This window comes from Mus pahari, chromosome 10 (genome assembly GCF_900095145.1).
Source record: "Mus pahari chromosome 10, PAHARI_EIJ_v1.1, whole genome shotgun sequence".
NCBI lineage: Eukaryota > Metazoa > Chordata > Mammalia > Rodentia > Muridae > Mus > Mus pahari.
In genome coordinates this window covers 89,950,179-89,967,449 of record NC_034599.1, presented here as the reverse complement: position 1 = coordinate 89,967,449, position 17,271 = coordinate 89,950,179, and the positions used below count along the sequence as shown (strand labels likewise).

The 17,271-nt window shown below is 46.6% G+C and overlaps 1 protein-coding gene and 1 pseudogene across 1 annotated transcript in view; one reads left to right on the top strand and one right to left on the bottom strand.

The window, feature by feature from the left end:
* The window catches only part of LOC110328418, a 5,048-nt pseudogene extending 3,017 nt beyond the window's left edge, over window positions 1-2,031 (bottom strand).
* A 6,404-nt stretch (window positions 2,032-8,435) lies between these two features.
* LOC110328417 (NACHT, LRR and PYD domains-containing protein 5-like) overlaps window positions 8,436-17,271 on the top strand; it is a 39,890-nt gene continuing 31,054 nt past the window's right edge. The window contains exons 1-3 of the mRNA XM_029542753.1: window positions 8,436-8,697; window positions 12,738-12,948; window positions 14,601-14,753. Coding sequence (XP_029398613.1) covers window positions 12,769-12,948; window positions 14,601-14,753 — 333 coding nt within the window. The 5' untranslated portion in view covers window positions 8,436-8,697; window positions 12,738-12,768. The remainder of the gene's footprint in view (window positions 8,698-12,737; window positions 12,949-14,600; window positions 14,754-17,271) is intronic.

The window sequence follows — 17,271 nt, the reverse complement described above, 5'->3', positions numbered from 1 at the left end:
AAGAAGAAGAAGAAGAAGAAGAAGAAGAAGAAGAAGAAGAAGAAGAAGAAGAAGAAGAAGAAGAAGAAGAAGAAAAGAAGAAGAAGAAGAAGAAGAAGAAGAAGAAGCAGAAGCAGCTGTATAGGACAGACTGATAGCTAACCATGCACTAAGTGGGGAAAATGGGGTGAGGTAAACATGTCTGCTCTCTACTCTTGCTTCAGAAATGGTGCTTAAAACACCATTGGCCAGAGCAATAAAATGGACTGAAGGGAAAATAAGAAATAATTAAGTCAGATGAAGACATTAGAAAATTTAAAAACAAAAACAAAAACCTCCCAATAGTCATGGATCAGAATTGCTGTTGTATAAATGAACATATTACTGAAAGTAATTTACGTGCTCAGTATAATCCCTATTAAAATTTCAATGAGTTTCTTTCCAGAAATAGAAAAAAAAAAAAATCCCAAAGTGTAAACAGAAGTTTCTCAATAGCCAAAGCCATGTGAAGCTAGGAGAAGCAGTCCTGCAGAAACAGTGCCCCGTTTCCCATTCTACAGCTGAGCTGTAGGACGGAGCCTGGAGCTCCAAACCAGCGTGGAGCCTGGCATAAAGCACAGATGTACACCAGTGCGACAGAGGGCCCAAAAGTAAACACACGCAATTATAACCCCAGGATTCTTCACAAAGATGCCCAAAACCTTAGAGAAAGGGCAAGCTCCATGCTGGGCAAACTGTGCAGCAGAAGCCCAAGTGTAAGGCTTCAGAAGCGTATGGCACCCAGTGAGTGCCTCTGTACTCAGCGGGAGATGCTTCCAGCCCCGCTGTCCATCCCTACGGGAAAGTGGTTCCTGGGTCAGCCTTCGCAAGATTCTGACCCACTGCCCAGCTCAAAGCCACCATCGGACACTCCACGCCCCAGAAGGGTTCCTCTGAGGTGTGAGTGGGCCCAGTGGGAAATATGGAGGATAACCACACCAGTCATCTGTAACCTGGGCACGGGCCAGAACCCCAGGTGACAGCTCTTGGACTTGGTCACTAAGGTGAGCCCTGCCTGAGTTCAAGAACAGGGCACTATGCCACAACGAGGCTGTCACCCTTGGTCTTGGGCGCAAACTGGGAAGCAGTCCTCACACGAGTTTCCCTACATTCCGCTCAGCTCCCTTCCTGATGTGCTTGCTGACCGTGCATGCACACTTGTGCCCGGGCCCTCAGCCAGAATCTACTTGTTGACAACACTTTGTTCACTACCAGGGCCTTCCTTGAGCTCCGAGAATCCACCAGCCTGTGAACACCCTCCTAGACCACCCGAACAGCCTCTGGCCCCTTCTTTCTCTACCTCAGTCTTAGCCACCAGGCTTAGATACCCAATTCTTAGCAAGTCCAGCCAGCTACAGAAGAATAAGTGCCATCCATATCTGGGTCTCTCCCTAGAAGTATGGTGCTAAGCAGATTCTTGGTTCCCTGGGTGTGGCACTGTGCCTAACACCTAGGAAGTAGCCAGAGTAGCCCTTTTTTTTTATTAATTAATTTGTCTATTTTATTATTGAGACAGGGTCTCATGAAATTGGCATGGCTAGCCTTGAACTCATCCTGTAGTTTAAGCTAGCCTCAAACTCACAAATACCCTCCTATCTCTGCCTCCAGGGTATCATGATCAAAAAAGCATGTGACATTGGCCTAGAATGACCTAATCAAAGTGCAAACGGGTCCCTTCTCCAACCTTTGCAAGCCAGTTTCCCAGCCATGAGTTGAAAAATTTTAGAAGCACTGGAAAAAAAAGATGTATTAAGTTGGTGGTTCCCCAAGAGAGGCCCCAGCCGTACCACTTACTAGAGGAGCAGGCCTTCAAACCCAGGTGCCCTGTGTCAACAAAGAGGCCAGCAAGAGGCTCTATAATGTGCCCTCCAGGAGTTCAGAGGCTCCTCAAGTCGGAGAGCCCACGTGAGCCTGGCTGAGCTGGTCTGGAATGGTGGCCATGGGTGGCAGACCTGGAGCAACCAGCCTCTCTACTTGATACTCATGGAGGAGGGGACCCAGACTTGGCCCCATTGTCTCGCTGGGGAAATGCAATTCCTGGAAGCACAGGTTCTTCTGATTTTGGAGGTGCTGACCCTGGGAGAGAAAGCTAAAGCTGCATCCATGTGGGGAGAAGCCATCCAAGATAAGAAATTAAAGTTCCCCAAATATTATTGTTGAGCGTACTTAGGACAGCTCTAGTGTGGTGCCTTTTACACAAATATTGTGGATCACAGTAAGTGTGTTTATCTTCTTTTACCTTTGGCAAATAAGGAAACATCTGTGGGGCTGCGGATATTTATTTATTTTTGAATGAGCTTCGTGATGGTGGAAATATTTTGTACAAGATTATAGAACCCTGCGGCTCAAGCCCTGCCCCTGAGGAGGAGTGAGCTCTAACTGGCAAATAACGTAGACATTCCCTTCCCATTGAGCCCCCAGTGCCTAAATCCTTACGTTTTAGTATCAAGACTACAACCATCTTGTGTCTCAACAAAGTGGAAAGCCAGCCAGTGGGAAAAGAAACCAGTTTTGACAGAGGGTGCCTGGCCCAACAGCCTCAAATCACAGTGCCTTTTCTGTGCCTCTTTCCAGTTCTTTGTTCCAAAGAGGAGCAGAGAGAAGCCAGAGGTGGCTGTGGACTCACACTGCCAGTCTTGCCCCAAGCCAACCTGTTTTTGTGGATTCTTAGCTGCAGATGTCACAAAATAGCTGCCAGAAACTTCTTGTCTGAACATTTCTATTGATCTCTAGGATATGTGTTTAATGCAAGCGAGAAGGGCTGGCTGCCTTGGGCTATGGAGACATCACAGAAAGTGGAATAGTCCAGGGATGAGCATAGCAAGGCTTGCAAATACAGCATGTTGACAGATTAAATACTTCAAGTTGAAGGGATTTGAGCAAATGGCAGAAACAGGAAAGTCATCGTCACAGTCTGCCTTCTCCCTTCAAGCAGGTGTTGAGACCCTCAGTGGGAGTCCCTTCCCTAGACCTTCAGAGCAGAAGGTCACAGAAGGTCACAGAAGAGAATCTAGGGGTCCGAGACAAGGCTTTGTGGTTAAGAATACTTCTCAGCCACAGGCCTAGAGTTCAGTACCTAGCGCCCTTACAGCCACCAGTAACCTCGGCTCAGGATATCCGATGACCTCTTCTGGCCTCTGAGGGTGCACACACACACACACACACACACACACACACACTCCTTTTAATGAAAAGAACACAAACACCAGGATGCATGCACCCGACCCTTAGTGGTGGGTTAGAGTTTTATACATCAGTCAGCCGGTGTTGACCCTTCATCAAGTGCACACGTGTGTGTTCAACTCATTCTTCTGGTCTTCTTTTCCTCATAGTCTCCCATGTTGCTTTTACAGCTTATATTAAGTATATGTGTGCTTTTACCCTCTGAGCCTTTTGTTTCAAGAGTCTTGGACCATAAAACCCAGGACAAATTAAAAACATTTTTCTATTCTTCTTGGGATTTTGGTTGTTTTTTTGTTTTTCCGACAAGGTCATGCTGTGTAACTCAAGTTACCCTCAGACTCATTGTGTAGGCCCAGACTGGCCTCAAACTCAGAGTAATCCTCCTGCCTCAGCTTCCAAAGAACTAAGTTTACAGATATTCCCCATCATCCCCGCTAGGAAGATGTTTGTCCTCCCTTTTGATGTAATGAGTGGTCCACATGTCAATACGTACCAGATTATACACTCAAATTTACTGTTTCCCCTATGTCAGTAACACAAGTGTGTGGTGTGTCTGCCTGTGCAGATTCCTGTGTGTGTGGCATGATGATCTGCATCCTTGAAAGAACAACCACACTTCTGTTAGTGTGGCCTTTTCCTCTGGACTTGGAATGAATCATGGACCCATATAAAAGTTTGTAGTATGAGCCGGGCGTGGTGGCACACACCTTTAATCCCAGCACTTGGGAGGCAGAGGCAGGTGGATTTCTGGGTTCGAGGCCAGCCTGGTCTACAGAGTGAGTTCCAGGACAGCCAGGGCTACACAGAGAAACCCTGTCTCGAAAAACAAGCAAACAGAAAAAAGGACAGAGAAAGGGAGAGGGAGGGGAAGAAGGAGGGAGGACAGAGGGAAGGAGGGTGTGTTTTCCGGGTGACGTGTGCACCTGTCTGAGGAGGGGCCAAGAATGAAGACCTCTTCTCCCTTGTGGTAGTATGGGTTAACAGTCAACAACTCGAGTACCTATGGTCTGCCAGAGTGAACATTTTATGAACAGTTCCTTATTTTTCATTCTCACATGACTTCTAAATAGGACTATTGGACCCATTTCACAGAGAGTGAAATTAGTGTCAGGAAGATACCATGTAGCAGGTGACCGGAACTTATAACAGGAAGTTAGAGCTGTCTTCTAAGATGTCAAAGTGGTACCATTTCTAGCTGGTGGGTTTACAAGTGAATTTTATTTATGCTTATTTATTTCTGAAAACTTTTATAATAATAAAAGTATCTATGGCTAACCAACAATATGCTTGCCTTAAAATAATTATAACCACTCCGTGATGGTATTTCAGTGATCACATTGTTCCACAAGGTAGAAGTGAGACCCAACAGAAATCAAAGATGACAAAGGCAGGCAGGGTCAGTTCTCGGGCTCCCAAATCCAGAGGACTTCAGACCCCAAGGCAGCTGAATGCCTCCCAACCTCCTGATTCCTAAGGACGCGCTCCGTTCTCGGTGAAACATGCACCAGGCTAGACTGGCTGAGGTTCTAGTCATTATTTTCTCTTCAAACAATTTGAAGAATATTTCCCATGGCCCCACTTGGTTTTCTGCATGCAGATAGTTCTTTAAAGGCCCACGTGATGTGAGGCTGACATTTTATAGCCCTTCGCTCCCTTTTCTTCAGTTTATGACTGAGCTTTTTATAGCAAACAATGCAATTTGTCAAGGAGCCAAAAAAGCACCAGTTAGCAGAAAGTCCTTCCCAAAAAAAGTAGCAGAAGTAGCAGTTGGGGTGACGAGGCCCTGACCAGTTTCACTCCAAAGACATGTGACTGGGGCGGGAGGGTGGAACCCTTCCTTAAATTAACTCCTTCGTCCTTGGAGGGGAGAGCGAGGGCCATCTGCACAGGAGCTCTCCCACTGAAAAATGGGAATGCAGCATATGTTGTGGACAGCCCTGGGGCTAATTATATTGTTAATTCTGTTCTCCTGGGAGGGGCTGCAAACAAGGAATGAGTCAGCACTCACGTGGCTTCCTATAAACCTGCTTCCCACCATAATGTGTAAAATTAAGCAGAGCTGATGATTGGGCAGATAAAGAGAAGGTAGAGCTGAAGGTGGGGAGAGAGAAGAGAAAATGGAAGAGGGAGAGGATGCAGAGGAGGAGGAAGAAGGAGAAAAGCGAGGCAGAAGCACATGGCCTGGAGAAACTGCAAGTTCTAAGGGGTCTCATAGATGTGACAGATGGAAGTGTAGCGGTAGATTTGCCCAATCTAGGCGCACAGCATGGATTCATATTAACTGAGTTGTGTTTTCATTGCTGGGGCACACTTGGGTTGGAGATTTACTACAAGCGTTTCCAAGTTTATGTCGGCCTTTTCGCTTGCTATGAAGTAAACATTGTTCCCTAACCTCTTTTCTGGGGCCATGGGGGTTGGTTGTCTCACCACATGGGATTTGTGACCATCTTTGTGCCAGTGAGGACTGTGGCTGATTCAATTTTCCATGACAGGATTGGCCAACTACAGCACAAGGGCCAACCATGGTTTTGTATACTCAGAAGTCTGGTGGGTATATTATTTCTTCAGTTTCATTTCTTTTTATTTTATGTGCATGGGTGTTTAGCCTGCATGCATGTATGTGTTTCGCCTGTATGCAGTGTCTGTGGAGGCCAGAAGAGGGTGTTGGAAGCCCTGGAACAGATGGTTGTGAGGCCAAGCACAAGCGCCGTCTCAGCAGCCCACGGTCCCAGTTTTCATAATTGGTAAAATGGTAAATTGGTTAAATTAAAAAAAAAAAAAAAAAGGTGGGCTGGTGAGATGGCTCTTCCGAAGGTCCAGAGTTCAAATCCCAGCAACCACATGGTGGCTCATAACCATCTGTAACAAGATCTGACTCCCTCTTCTGGAGTGTCTGAAGACAGCTACAGTGTACTTACATATAATAAATAAATAAATCTTAAAAAAAAAAAAAAGGTAAAATTTTGCAAATGGTAAAATACCCAGAAAACAAAACAAAACAAACATTTATCGCTTTAACCACTTTTAAATGTACAATTCAGTAGTGTTAAGTTTAGATTGTCGTTCACGTAGTCATAGAACCATTTTCTGGAATGTTCTTGTCTTGCAAACCTGAAACTCAGGCTGCTAAGATGCCTGCTGACCTACCTGGGTTTGAGTCTAAGAACCAACAGTGAATGAAGAAGAAAATCAACTCCACACCATTGTCCTCTGGCCTCCACGTGTGGTGATTTGAATGAGAATGGCCTCAGTAGGTTCCCGTCCCTAGTTAATGGAACTGTTTGGGGAAGGATTAGCAGGGTGGCCTTCTTGGAGGAGGTGTATCACAGGGGTGGGCTTTGAGGTTTCAGAAGCCTATACTAGGTCCTGTGTGTGTGTGTGTGTGTCTGTGTCTGTGTCTCCCTCTGTTTCTGTCTGTCTCCCCCCAGTGTGTGTGTCTGTGTCTGTGTCTGTGTCTCTCTCTCTGTCTCTCTCTGTCTCTGTCTGTCTGTCTCTCTCCCAGTGTGTGTGTGTGTGTGTGTGTGTGTGTGTGTGTGTGTGTGTGTGTTAAGATGTACATTTTCAGCGGCAGCTCCAGCACCACGCCAGTCTGCTTGCCTCGCCTTCTGAGACGCTTTCTTCTGTAAGGTGCCTTGCTCATGCTGTCTGTCCACAGCAATAGAAAAGTAACGAAGACAGCAGGCTCCACTCACAGCAGCACATGGGCTGTGGTATACACACAAACACTCTCATCGCCCGCCCCCTTTCTCCCTTCCCCTTCCCTCTTCCTCTCTCTCTGTATTTGGTAGTAGTCATACTATGCTTTAAAAAGCTTTCATCATTACAGCTATGTATCTGTGTGTATAAGAGTAGGGACTTGTGTGCCACAGGCAGGTGTGGAAGTCGGAGGACAACCTGCAAAAGTTAGTTCTTTCCTTCCTGCATGTAAGGCCCAGGGATTGGACTCAATTGAACTGAACATCTTTCCAAGCCAGCTTGCCAACCCAGCCCACATTTTTTGTTTGTTTGGTTGGTTGGTTGATTTTGGTTGTTAAACAAGGTCTCACTGTGACACCTTGATTAGCCTGGAACTCTCTCCATAGACTAGACCAATATCACAACCTGCCTTTGCCTCTGTAGTGCTGGGATTAAAGGTGTGCAGACAGACCCACTATCTGTGAGGCAGGGTGGTGGTCAAGTGTTTGCCTACATGCGTTAGACCCTGGATTCAATACTAGAAAAAAAAAAGTGTAGGCATTTATGATGTACATTATGTTGGTACACTGTCATGTGCTATTTAAATTCGCTGTGAAGGTGTTTCTGCCAGCCCCACTCCCTTCAGATCTAGCACGTTTATGTCAACTGGTCTCCAAGACCCCTGTCTGGGGGTGGGCCAGACTCCTAACTTTGTGAACAGGAAGAAAGAGAAGAGCCCAAGAGTTAAAATACATGACTTTGAGGACACCATCACCAACAGCCACCAACAGCCATTACTACTGTTTAGCTCACAATATAAAAATAAAATTAAAAAATCCTGCAGTGGGAAAGGGAAGTGGGGTTCAGCCATGGGGAGCCCAGCCACGGGAGAAAGCTCAAACCAGAGCTCCAGCTGCTGCCTCGACGTCCCCAGAGGGTTTCTTTTCTTCTTTTTATTTTGTAGTTTTTGGGTTTTTTGAGACAGAGAGAAGAGAAGAGATGGGAGAGAGATGGGAGAGGGAGGAAGGGAGGGAGAGAAGGAGAGGATGTTTACTATATACACAGAACTAAAATCTAAGCTGGTTCCACGAGGCTGTGTTTCTTTGTGGAGCTCTGAGGAGAATCCATTTCTACTCTTCCAGCTTCTAGAAGCCACTCACATTTCCTGGCTCCAGTGCTCCTCCATCCCTCTTCAAATCCCACAGCTTCACCAGAATCCTCCTCGGGTCTCATCTCTGTCCCTGGCCACAGACTGAGAGGTTCTCGGGCTCCATCCAGACTGGCCTGCTGGGATGAAGGAGAGTATGAATTATCCTCTCAAGGTTTGGACTCCCAGTCATCCTCGAAGTTGTCTTTGCCCTGTAAGGTGGCCTGCCCCACACCTCAGGGTGGGAACGTCTCTCCCCTAAGGCCTTTCCCCCTTTCCTGCAGCCTGGAAGGTCTTAACTCCAAAGCCATTGCCTACAGCGAGATTGAGATTCTTACTGTCTCTATTCAGCCTCTGTCCGCAAGCTCAGGCTTCCGTCTCTATGGCGACAGCTGACGCGAGAAGCCGGACTGCGACTCTTGGACAGTGCTCAGCACCTGCAACTGTGGGGTAGCTGGGGTTTCAAAGGTCCCGGGAGGACACTGCCCTCCACACCCCACACCCCACAGGACCTGCTCTGCGCGTCCCTGCCTCCGGGCTAACTGGGGCTCTCTGTGCTCCCTCGGGCTCTGACTCGCACCCCCTCTGACTGTGCCCTTCTGTCCTGTTTCCGGAGTGAGGTGCAGCGGAGGGAGAGTGGCCTCCAGATGAGCTGATAAAGTCTAGCTGCACAGGTAAGGCTCACACCGGACACCTCAGGGAGTGTTCACTCGTGATTAATCGGGAGGGACTTTGGAGCACCCGGCCCCAAATGGCCTGCAGAAAGGACCTCAAAATATGCTGTGGCAAAATACGGATTGTCTTGGACCAGCGAGATGTCTCGGCATCATTTGACTTGACAGCCTAACAACTAACATGAGCTGGATCTCCAGAACAAATCATAGACACAGAGAATATACTGGGTTGTCATCTGACCTCCATACATAGTCTCTCTCTCTCTCTCTCTCTCTCTCTCTCTCTCTCTCTCTCTCTCTCTCTCTCTCTCTCTCTCTCTCTCTCTCTCTCTCTCTCTCTCTCTCTCTCTCCTTCTCCTTTCTCTCTCTGATAAACTCATTTTAAATAATTTTTTAATTCTTTAAAAATTTCATGCAATGTTCTTTCATCATATTCACCCCTCCCCACTCTCCCCTCTCTCATCTCCCCCCACTCTTCTCCTCCCCACCCTCTCCTTCCCCCACTCCTCCTCCCTCATCTACCCCCCACTCCTCCCCACCCTCATCTCCCCCCACTCCATTTTGAATTTTCTCCTTTTTCTCTCCCTATTGAGTCCGGCTTCTGTTGCCCACTACTCTCAGGACTGAGACTTGCCTTGGAGTGAGGTAGACCTCAAGTTGACTCTCTCTCCATCTCCCAGGAGCCCTGAAGGGCCAGCGTACAGTCCTCAGCTACTGAAGGACTTTCTGGTGCCCCTCCCCCTCCACACTGTGATTGTTGTCTGGGTTGAGGTTACAGAACTCTGATGCACACATAGTCACAGTCACTGTGAATTCATGTGCATCTGTTCTGCTGTGCCTGGAGAGCAAGGTTTCCATGAAGTCAGCCAGTGCCTCTGGCTCCGAGGATCTTTCTGTCTTTGGAGGCGCTCCCTCAACTTTGGGAGAAAGGGTGTGGTGTGTACAACCCATTTAGGGATGCACGCTCCATTGTCTCGTATTCCCCACACTTTGACCAGATAAGGGTCTTTGAGTGACTTGTCTTCTACTTCGAGAAGAAGCTTCTCCGAAGGACTGGACGTGGAAAGGTGGCCCAGATCTTACTGGGGTAACCAGCTACTTTCTGATTGGAGAACTTACAGTTAAGTAAGTTATAGGTCCTAGGAGAGAGCATAATACTATTGTTCTCCCTCAGCTGAGTGTCACCTTGGAAACAGGAGGTGGTGAGAGTCAGGGCAGCTCTACCCAAGGGAGCATGGGAAATCCCAGCCACCCTGGAGGTGGGAAATCCCAGAGCTGCTCCTGGAGGGTGTGGAGGGTGAAGGGTAGTGTCCTTTAAATATACAAATCTATGAGTATAATAAGAAGTCACTGGTGGTCATTTTAAAGCTATGTCAATGTAGCAGAGCATTAGGTATTCACCCCTGGGGTCTATAACCTACCTAGCCATACAGTCTTGGCCCTGGAAACAGCATTGGGCATAAGCTCCACCTCATGGATCGGCCATTAGATGTAAGCAGAAAGTGGTTGGTAACTCCCATAAATGTCTGTGTCACTACTGCACCAGTGGGCAATTCTTGTCAGGCCAGTTATTTAAAGAAAATCATTAAGGAATCATTTATTTTATGTATGTAAGCACAGTGTTGCTCTCCTCAGACACACCAGAAGGCATTGGATCCCATCACAGATGGTTGTAAGCCAGCATAAAGGTCTTGGGAATTGAACTCAGAACCTCTAAAAGAGCAGTCAGTACTCCGCTGAGCCTTCTTTCCAGCCCCCTAAATAAAATAATTAAGAACAAAAACCTACTTGTTGGGCTCAGTAGAAGGCACTTGCCACCAAGCCGAGAAACCTGTCTTTAATTCCCAAAAACACACCACAAAAGATAGCTGTAAACTGTCGTCTGGCCTCCACAGCACTCACTGTGGCATTCTGGGACTCACACTTAGGCCATGGCTAACATAGCCCTGGGCATCACAGGGAGCTGAAAAGGAGAGTAATGCTAGCCAGAGACAGGGGAATCTGGGTTTACTTCAGGAATGAACGATTGTTTTCTTGTTTATCCTCCATTGCTGTTTATGTAGCATCTAGCTAGCAAGTCTTGAACAAAAAGTCTTTGTGATCCTTTGTCAGAGTTTGTCCTGCACTTTGGTCTCGTTTGAATCAGAGGACATTCCTCCTTAGACATTACCTCATGCCTGCAGCTTTTCTGTCATATAGCTAGGTGTTGGCCTGGTTTTGTGTCTGAGAAAGGAATTCCAGACCTTCTGGACACACACACACACACACACACACACACACACACTCAGAATGTAATTTTTAAAAACACGAATTTTCTTAATGGAGAGCCTTTGCAGAGTCTGTGCACTTGTAGCATGTCCATCAGGAAGAACTTAGAAGCAGCTGGTGAAAAATGCTCCCAGAGTGAGCAGAGCTGCAGGCTCTCTACCTGACATCAGTCTGGACTGCTGTAAGAAAACACCAAGTGTAGACTGGCTGCTTTAAAGAACAGAGTGGGAGCTGAGGCAGAGGCAGATCTCTGTGAGTTCGAGGCCAGCCTGGTCTACAGAGCAAGTTCCAGGACAGCCAAAGCTGTTACACAGAGAAACTCTGTCTCAGAAAACCCAAAAACTACAAAATAAAAAGAAGAAAAGAAACCCTCTGGGGACGTCGAGGCAGCAGCTGGAGCTCTGGTTTGAGCTTTCTCCCGTGGCTGGGCTCCCCATGGCTGAACCCCACTTCCCTTTCCCACTGCAGGATTTTTTAATTTTATTTTTATATTGTGAGCTAAACAGTAGTAATGGCTGTTGGTGGCTGTTGGTGATGGTGAGTGTCTAGCTGTCCTCAAAGTCATGTATTTTAACTCTTGGGCTCTTCTCTTTCTTCCTGTTCACAAAGTTAGGAGTCTGGCCCACCCCCAGACAGGGGTCTTGGAAACCAGTTGACATAAATGTGCTAGATCTGAAGGGAGTGGGGCTGGCAGAAACACCTTCACAGTGAACTTAAATAGCACATGACAATGTACCAACATAATGTACATCATAAATGCCTACACTTTTTTTTCCAGTATTGAATCCAGGGTCTAACGCATGTAGGCAAACACTTGACCACTAAACTATTCATTTATTTATTTAATGTTTATTAGTACACTGTAGCTGTCTTCAGACGCACCAGAAGAGGGCATCAGTTCCCATTACAAATGGTTGTGAGCCATCATGTGGTGGCTGGGAATTGAACTCAGGACCTCTGGAAGAGCAGTCAGTGCTCTTAACCTCTGAGCCATCCCTCCAGCCCCACAAAGTCCACATTCTTTTTTTTTTTTTTTTTTAAAGATTTATTTATTTACTATATGTAAGTACACTGTAGTTGTCTTCAGACACTCCAGAAGAGGGCATCAGATCTTGTTACAGATGGTTGTGAGCCACCATGTGGTTGCTGGGATTTGAACTCTGGACCTTTGGAAGAGCAGTCGGGTGCTCTTACCCACAGAGCCATCTCACCAGCCCCCCAAAGTCCACATTCTTAACCACATCAGCATGTACACTCTGGCAAAACCTGAATCAGTAAAGAGAACCATGCCACTTTAAAACAAGTGTATCACCATTAGTAATCACTGAATAGTACCTTGAATTAATATTATTTCTCCTCCTCATAACTGAATCCATGAGTACTGCTCTCATTTTTAAAGAGATAAACAACAAATTTGGACCCATGAATATGGACATTGGAAATTATCTCAACTCACCATGGCCATTTAGGCTAAACGCCTTTAAGATTTTTTTTAAATGAATTGTTTATTTTATGCATATATGAGTATACTATTGCTGTCTTCAGACACACCAGAAGAGAGCATAGATCCCATTACAGATTGTTGTGAGCCACCATATGGATGTGGTTGCTGGGAATTGAACTTAGGACCTCTGGAAGAGCAGTCAGTGGGCTTAACAGCTGAGCCATCTCTCCAGCCTGCCTTTAAGATTCTTAGAGAAGGGCACACCGCAGCGTTCCCTGGGATTTCAAGGGTGAGGCACACGGATTTCAGCTTAAGTTACTGTTTTCAGAAACCAAGGGGGAATCGAACACTGCAAAACAATGCCGAGAGCGAAGGAAAGAAAACAAAAATCCAAAGCGGCTGCGCCTTCGGTGGTTCCCGTTCTTCAGAAGTTCCTGAAGACCTACCAGAGGCACTGCATACAGTCTCGGACCTCCGTGTGTCCCACCATCCACAGAGACCTGAAGGACAGCATTGACAGAGAGCAGATCCTCAGGAGAGTGAGTGGTGGGGATTCGGGCCATCCTTGAAACAGACTCCCTAGGGACACATTTCTCCAACCCAAAGCTGACTGCCTCACCAGCTCTGCATTGCCTGACAACTACTGAGTGACATTCACCTCTGGGGCACCACGGGCCGCCTCCATCCATCCACTCTTCTGTGCTCCCTACGCCCACGCACCTGCCCTTCTAAGTCTGCCAGAATGTGTTTGTTGTTTTTTGGGGGAATGGGGGTCAGGAATTGAGTCCACAGAAGCTCACACAACACTACCTTCTCAAGGTCTTCTGTAAGCCCTCCTCTTTCCTCTGACTTCAGCCTCCCCGAGCTGCGCCCCTCCTTCCCTCTAGCCTCTCTGCCCACCTATTCTGCTCTGCCCACCTCCTCTGCCTCCAGATTTTCTAGTCCCTTCTTTTTTCTAGTTTCTACCAAAGGTTCCCACACACATTTCCCTGCTTTGGAGAGGAGCTCCCCACGACCATCCTTTAAAAAAAAAAAAAGTATGTATATGTGTGTGTGCCTGGCACCCATATATGTGTACCACACATGTGCAGGTGCCAGTCCAGGTCAGAAGAGGACATCAGATGCCCTGGAACTAGAGTTGCCCAGCGTGGGTGTTAGAATCTAAGCTTGGTCCTCTGTAAGAGGAACACGCGCTTTAAACTATTGAGCCATCTCTCCAGCCCCACAACCATCCTTGGGAGGCAGAAGGGAGCAGGGTAAAATAATTATTGCTTTTTAAAGATGTTATTTTTAAATTATATGTATGGGGGAAGGTGTGCATAGAATGCAGGTACCTGTAGAGACCAGAAGAAGGTGTTGGGTCCTCTAGAGCGGGAGTTATAGGCCGTTGTTAGCTAACCCAGTGTGCTCTTAACTTCTCCGTCATCTTTCAAATCCACTAAAGTGTTCCTTTTCACTGTACTCTTTACAATTGGCCTCTACCAAATGTTTTGTCACAACCATCATTAGAAATACAATCAGCATCCCCATCCAGGATGAATCTGGGTGTACACACAACGAAGAGGGCCGTGTACGTTGGTAGCATGCTCAGATGTGGGTTCTCTGTTTTGATTATGAATATCATGAAGAGCCTTGTGATGGGGCTGGAGGGATAGATAGGTCAGTGGTGAGGAATGCTTGCTGCTTGAACCCTGATTGGTTTCCAGTACCCACACAGGGGCTCACAGTTGTCTATAACTCCAATTCCAGGAGAGCTGATGTGCCCCTCTGGCCTCCGAGAGCATTGCACACATGGAGTGCGCAGACGCACACATAGGCAGAACACTCAGACACAAAATTAAAATAGATAAATCGTTTTTAAGAACCTTATGAAACAATCAGTATTATCCTTGCTATGTAAGATGCAATTTGATATTTTTCCTGCCTTTCTGTTTCCTTAAAGAAAAACAAAAGCTGGCTATACACAACTAAATTGATTCTGTGACCCGGTAGAGGTCACAGAACCTGTAGTAACTCTGCCCTACAGTGCCATACCTGTCCACGGTTGGTGGACAGTTGGACCACCACCCTGATACACAGGGAGTGACGACCTCAAACACTCATGCAGCCATCTTTGCCAGTGTCCCTTTTGCATATATGGAAGCGTGGGTATCTCTTCATGATGGTCACCTAGAGTTTTCCTACACTCCAGTTCATGCTTGTGAGGGCTGGTAACTCCTCAGCCAGCACTCTGCCCGTTTCCTTGGAACCTTTGCTCATGACCATCCGAGATGAGAGCTACACGCTGGGCAAGGAGATCTGCATCTGGGGCCTTCAGCTGACGAACCCGGAGATCGCCAGACTCGTGAGTGTGGTTGTTTAAGTTTCTTCAAACCTTAAAATCAAGAACAGGCAAACAACACCCTGTATTCCAGATGTAGCTTATTTGGTTGCTGACGTAATGATACGCTGCAAGATTTTCTTTCTTAAAAAAAAAAAAAAAAAAAAAAAAAAAAAAAAACCTATTTTAATGAAATGCCTCAAATGTATCTTAAAACGTGGAAAATGATGAAACCAGTATCCACAAAATCACCTCTATGACGCTTTTTAAATTAGTTTTTTAATTTACTTATTTAACTCTATGCATATGGTTATTTCACCTGCAGGCATGTGTGTATGTCACATGCATCCCTGTTGGGGTCACTGGAACTGGAGTTCCAGATGGCTGTGAGCTGCCATGTGGATACTGGGAACTGAACCCTGGTCATCTGCAAGAGCACCAAGTCTTTTAACCATTCTCCTATCCCTCCAGCCCCACGATATACTCTTTTAAATGAATGAAATGTGCAGATGCTGACCAATGTAACCGTCAAAGCTTCCATCACCTCTTTCCCCACCCACTGCCCAAAGGTGGTGCCTACCTAAGGAAGATGTGTATCCGCCATGCATACACTGGCACTTTTAGAAATATGCACCATGCTGTCTACATATGTGTGATTTTGTAAATCAGACATTCATATTGCATTGTCAAGAACCGCCCATGTTCAATAATTCTGTTATCCTGTTACATATACGATTATGGATTGACCATTTTAAAAAATTGAACTTCTCTTATTGCAAGTAAAAACTTCACTTCTGAAAAAGGCAATCAGATAATTCAACTCTTTCACTGAGAACCAGGTAAGCTAAACATACATGTACACATGCGTGCATGCGCATTCATACATGATCCAAGGGAGAACAGAGATGGGGCTGGGCACCCTGAACTGTTTAATTATTCTACTCTATGGTATTTTATGTATATGAGTACACTGTCACTGTCCTCAGACACACCAGAGGAGGGCATCAGATCCCATTACAGATGGTTGTGAACCACCATGCGGTTGTTGAGAATTGAACTCGGGACCTCTGGAAAAGCAGTCAGTGCTTTTAACTTCTGAGCCATCTCTCCAACCCCTGGACTATTTGATTTGAAAGAAGGTAGTTGAGAAACTTAGAAACATGACTAAGAAACTAAGTTCCATGGCTTTAGCTCTAGTACTTGAGAGACAGAGGCAGGTGGATTTCTGTGAGTTCCAGGTCAGACTGGTCTACATAGCACATTCCAGGCCATCTAGGGCTACACAGTGAGACCCTGTCTCAACAAAACAAAACACACAGAGAAAGAAAGGGAGGAAGGGAAAGACAGAAGGAGAGGGAGGAAGGGAAAGACAGAAGGAGAGGGAGGGGGAGGGGGAGGGGGAGGGGGAGGGAGAGAGGACAAACTAGAACATAGCCTTTAGAAAAGATACTGTTTATTTCCCTGCACTGAGGAGGAAGTGAGGAGAAAAACCAGTGACCAGGAAGAGGTGATCAACAACGGCATGAAGCCGGCGGGAATGCAGAATAAAAACACAAACAGCTACCATTGTGTGGCCACAGAAATGTTGAAATAGAAGCTCATTACTAACCGGCAACAAGGATGTGAAGCAACTGAGTTTTCCACACTGTGGGAGGAGTCCATATAACTACTACTTTGGAAAACTATAATGCCGTTTTTCCTGATTCCAAAGTTTATTCTCTCTCCCTCTCCTTCTCTTTGAAATAGGATCTCTCTCTAGAGCTGTGTCTGTCCCAGAACTCACTATATAGACCAGGCTGGACTCAAACTCAAAAGTCTACATGCCTCTGCCTCCCCAAGTGCTGGTATTCAAGGTGTGAGCCAGTACACCTGGCTAGGGCCTCCAAATGTAGAAGTTTATATCTCTAAGCCTTGAGAACTAGGGGCTTTATGGCTCCAACTTTCAAAGCCAGGGTCTTATGCTCTAGACATTTGTTCTGGGCTTAAAGTGCATCACCCAGCAGCCGGTTACAGCTCCATCCTCCAGCCTAGACTCTGAGCTCCCTCAGACTTGCTTCCATCTTCAGCTTCTGCCTTTGGCTTCTCGCAGCTTCTTCTTTTGTAGTCTCTGAAGTTTCAAAGACCCCTGCTATGAGTACAGCTCTGAGCTGTGGGTGTCAGGACCCTTAGCTCACGGTGGCTCTCTGGAACGCTCAGCTACCTCCTCACTGCCACCATCAGGGCATGGTGGCTAGTTTTATGGCAACTTGGCAGGCTTGAGTCATCTGAAAGGGGGTAACCTCAACTGAGGAAATGCCTCCATAAGATTGGGCTGTAGGCAGGCCTGTAGAACATTTTCTTAAATAGTGATTGATGGAGCGAGATCAGTCCATGGTGGGTGGTGCCATTCCCTGGGCTGGTGCCCTGGATTCTATAGAAAGCAGGCTGAGCAAGCCATGAGGAGTAAACCAGGAAGCAATACCTCCAGGTTCCTGCCCCGAATTCCTTCAATGATGGACACCTCCTCCTCCTCCTCCTCCTCCTCCTCCTCCTCCTCTTCCTC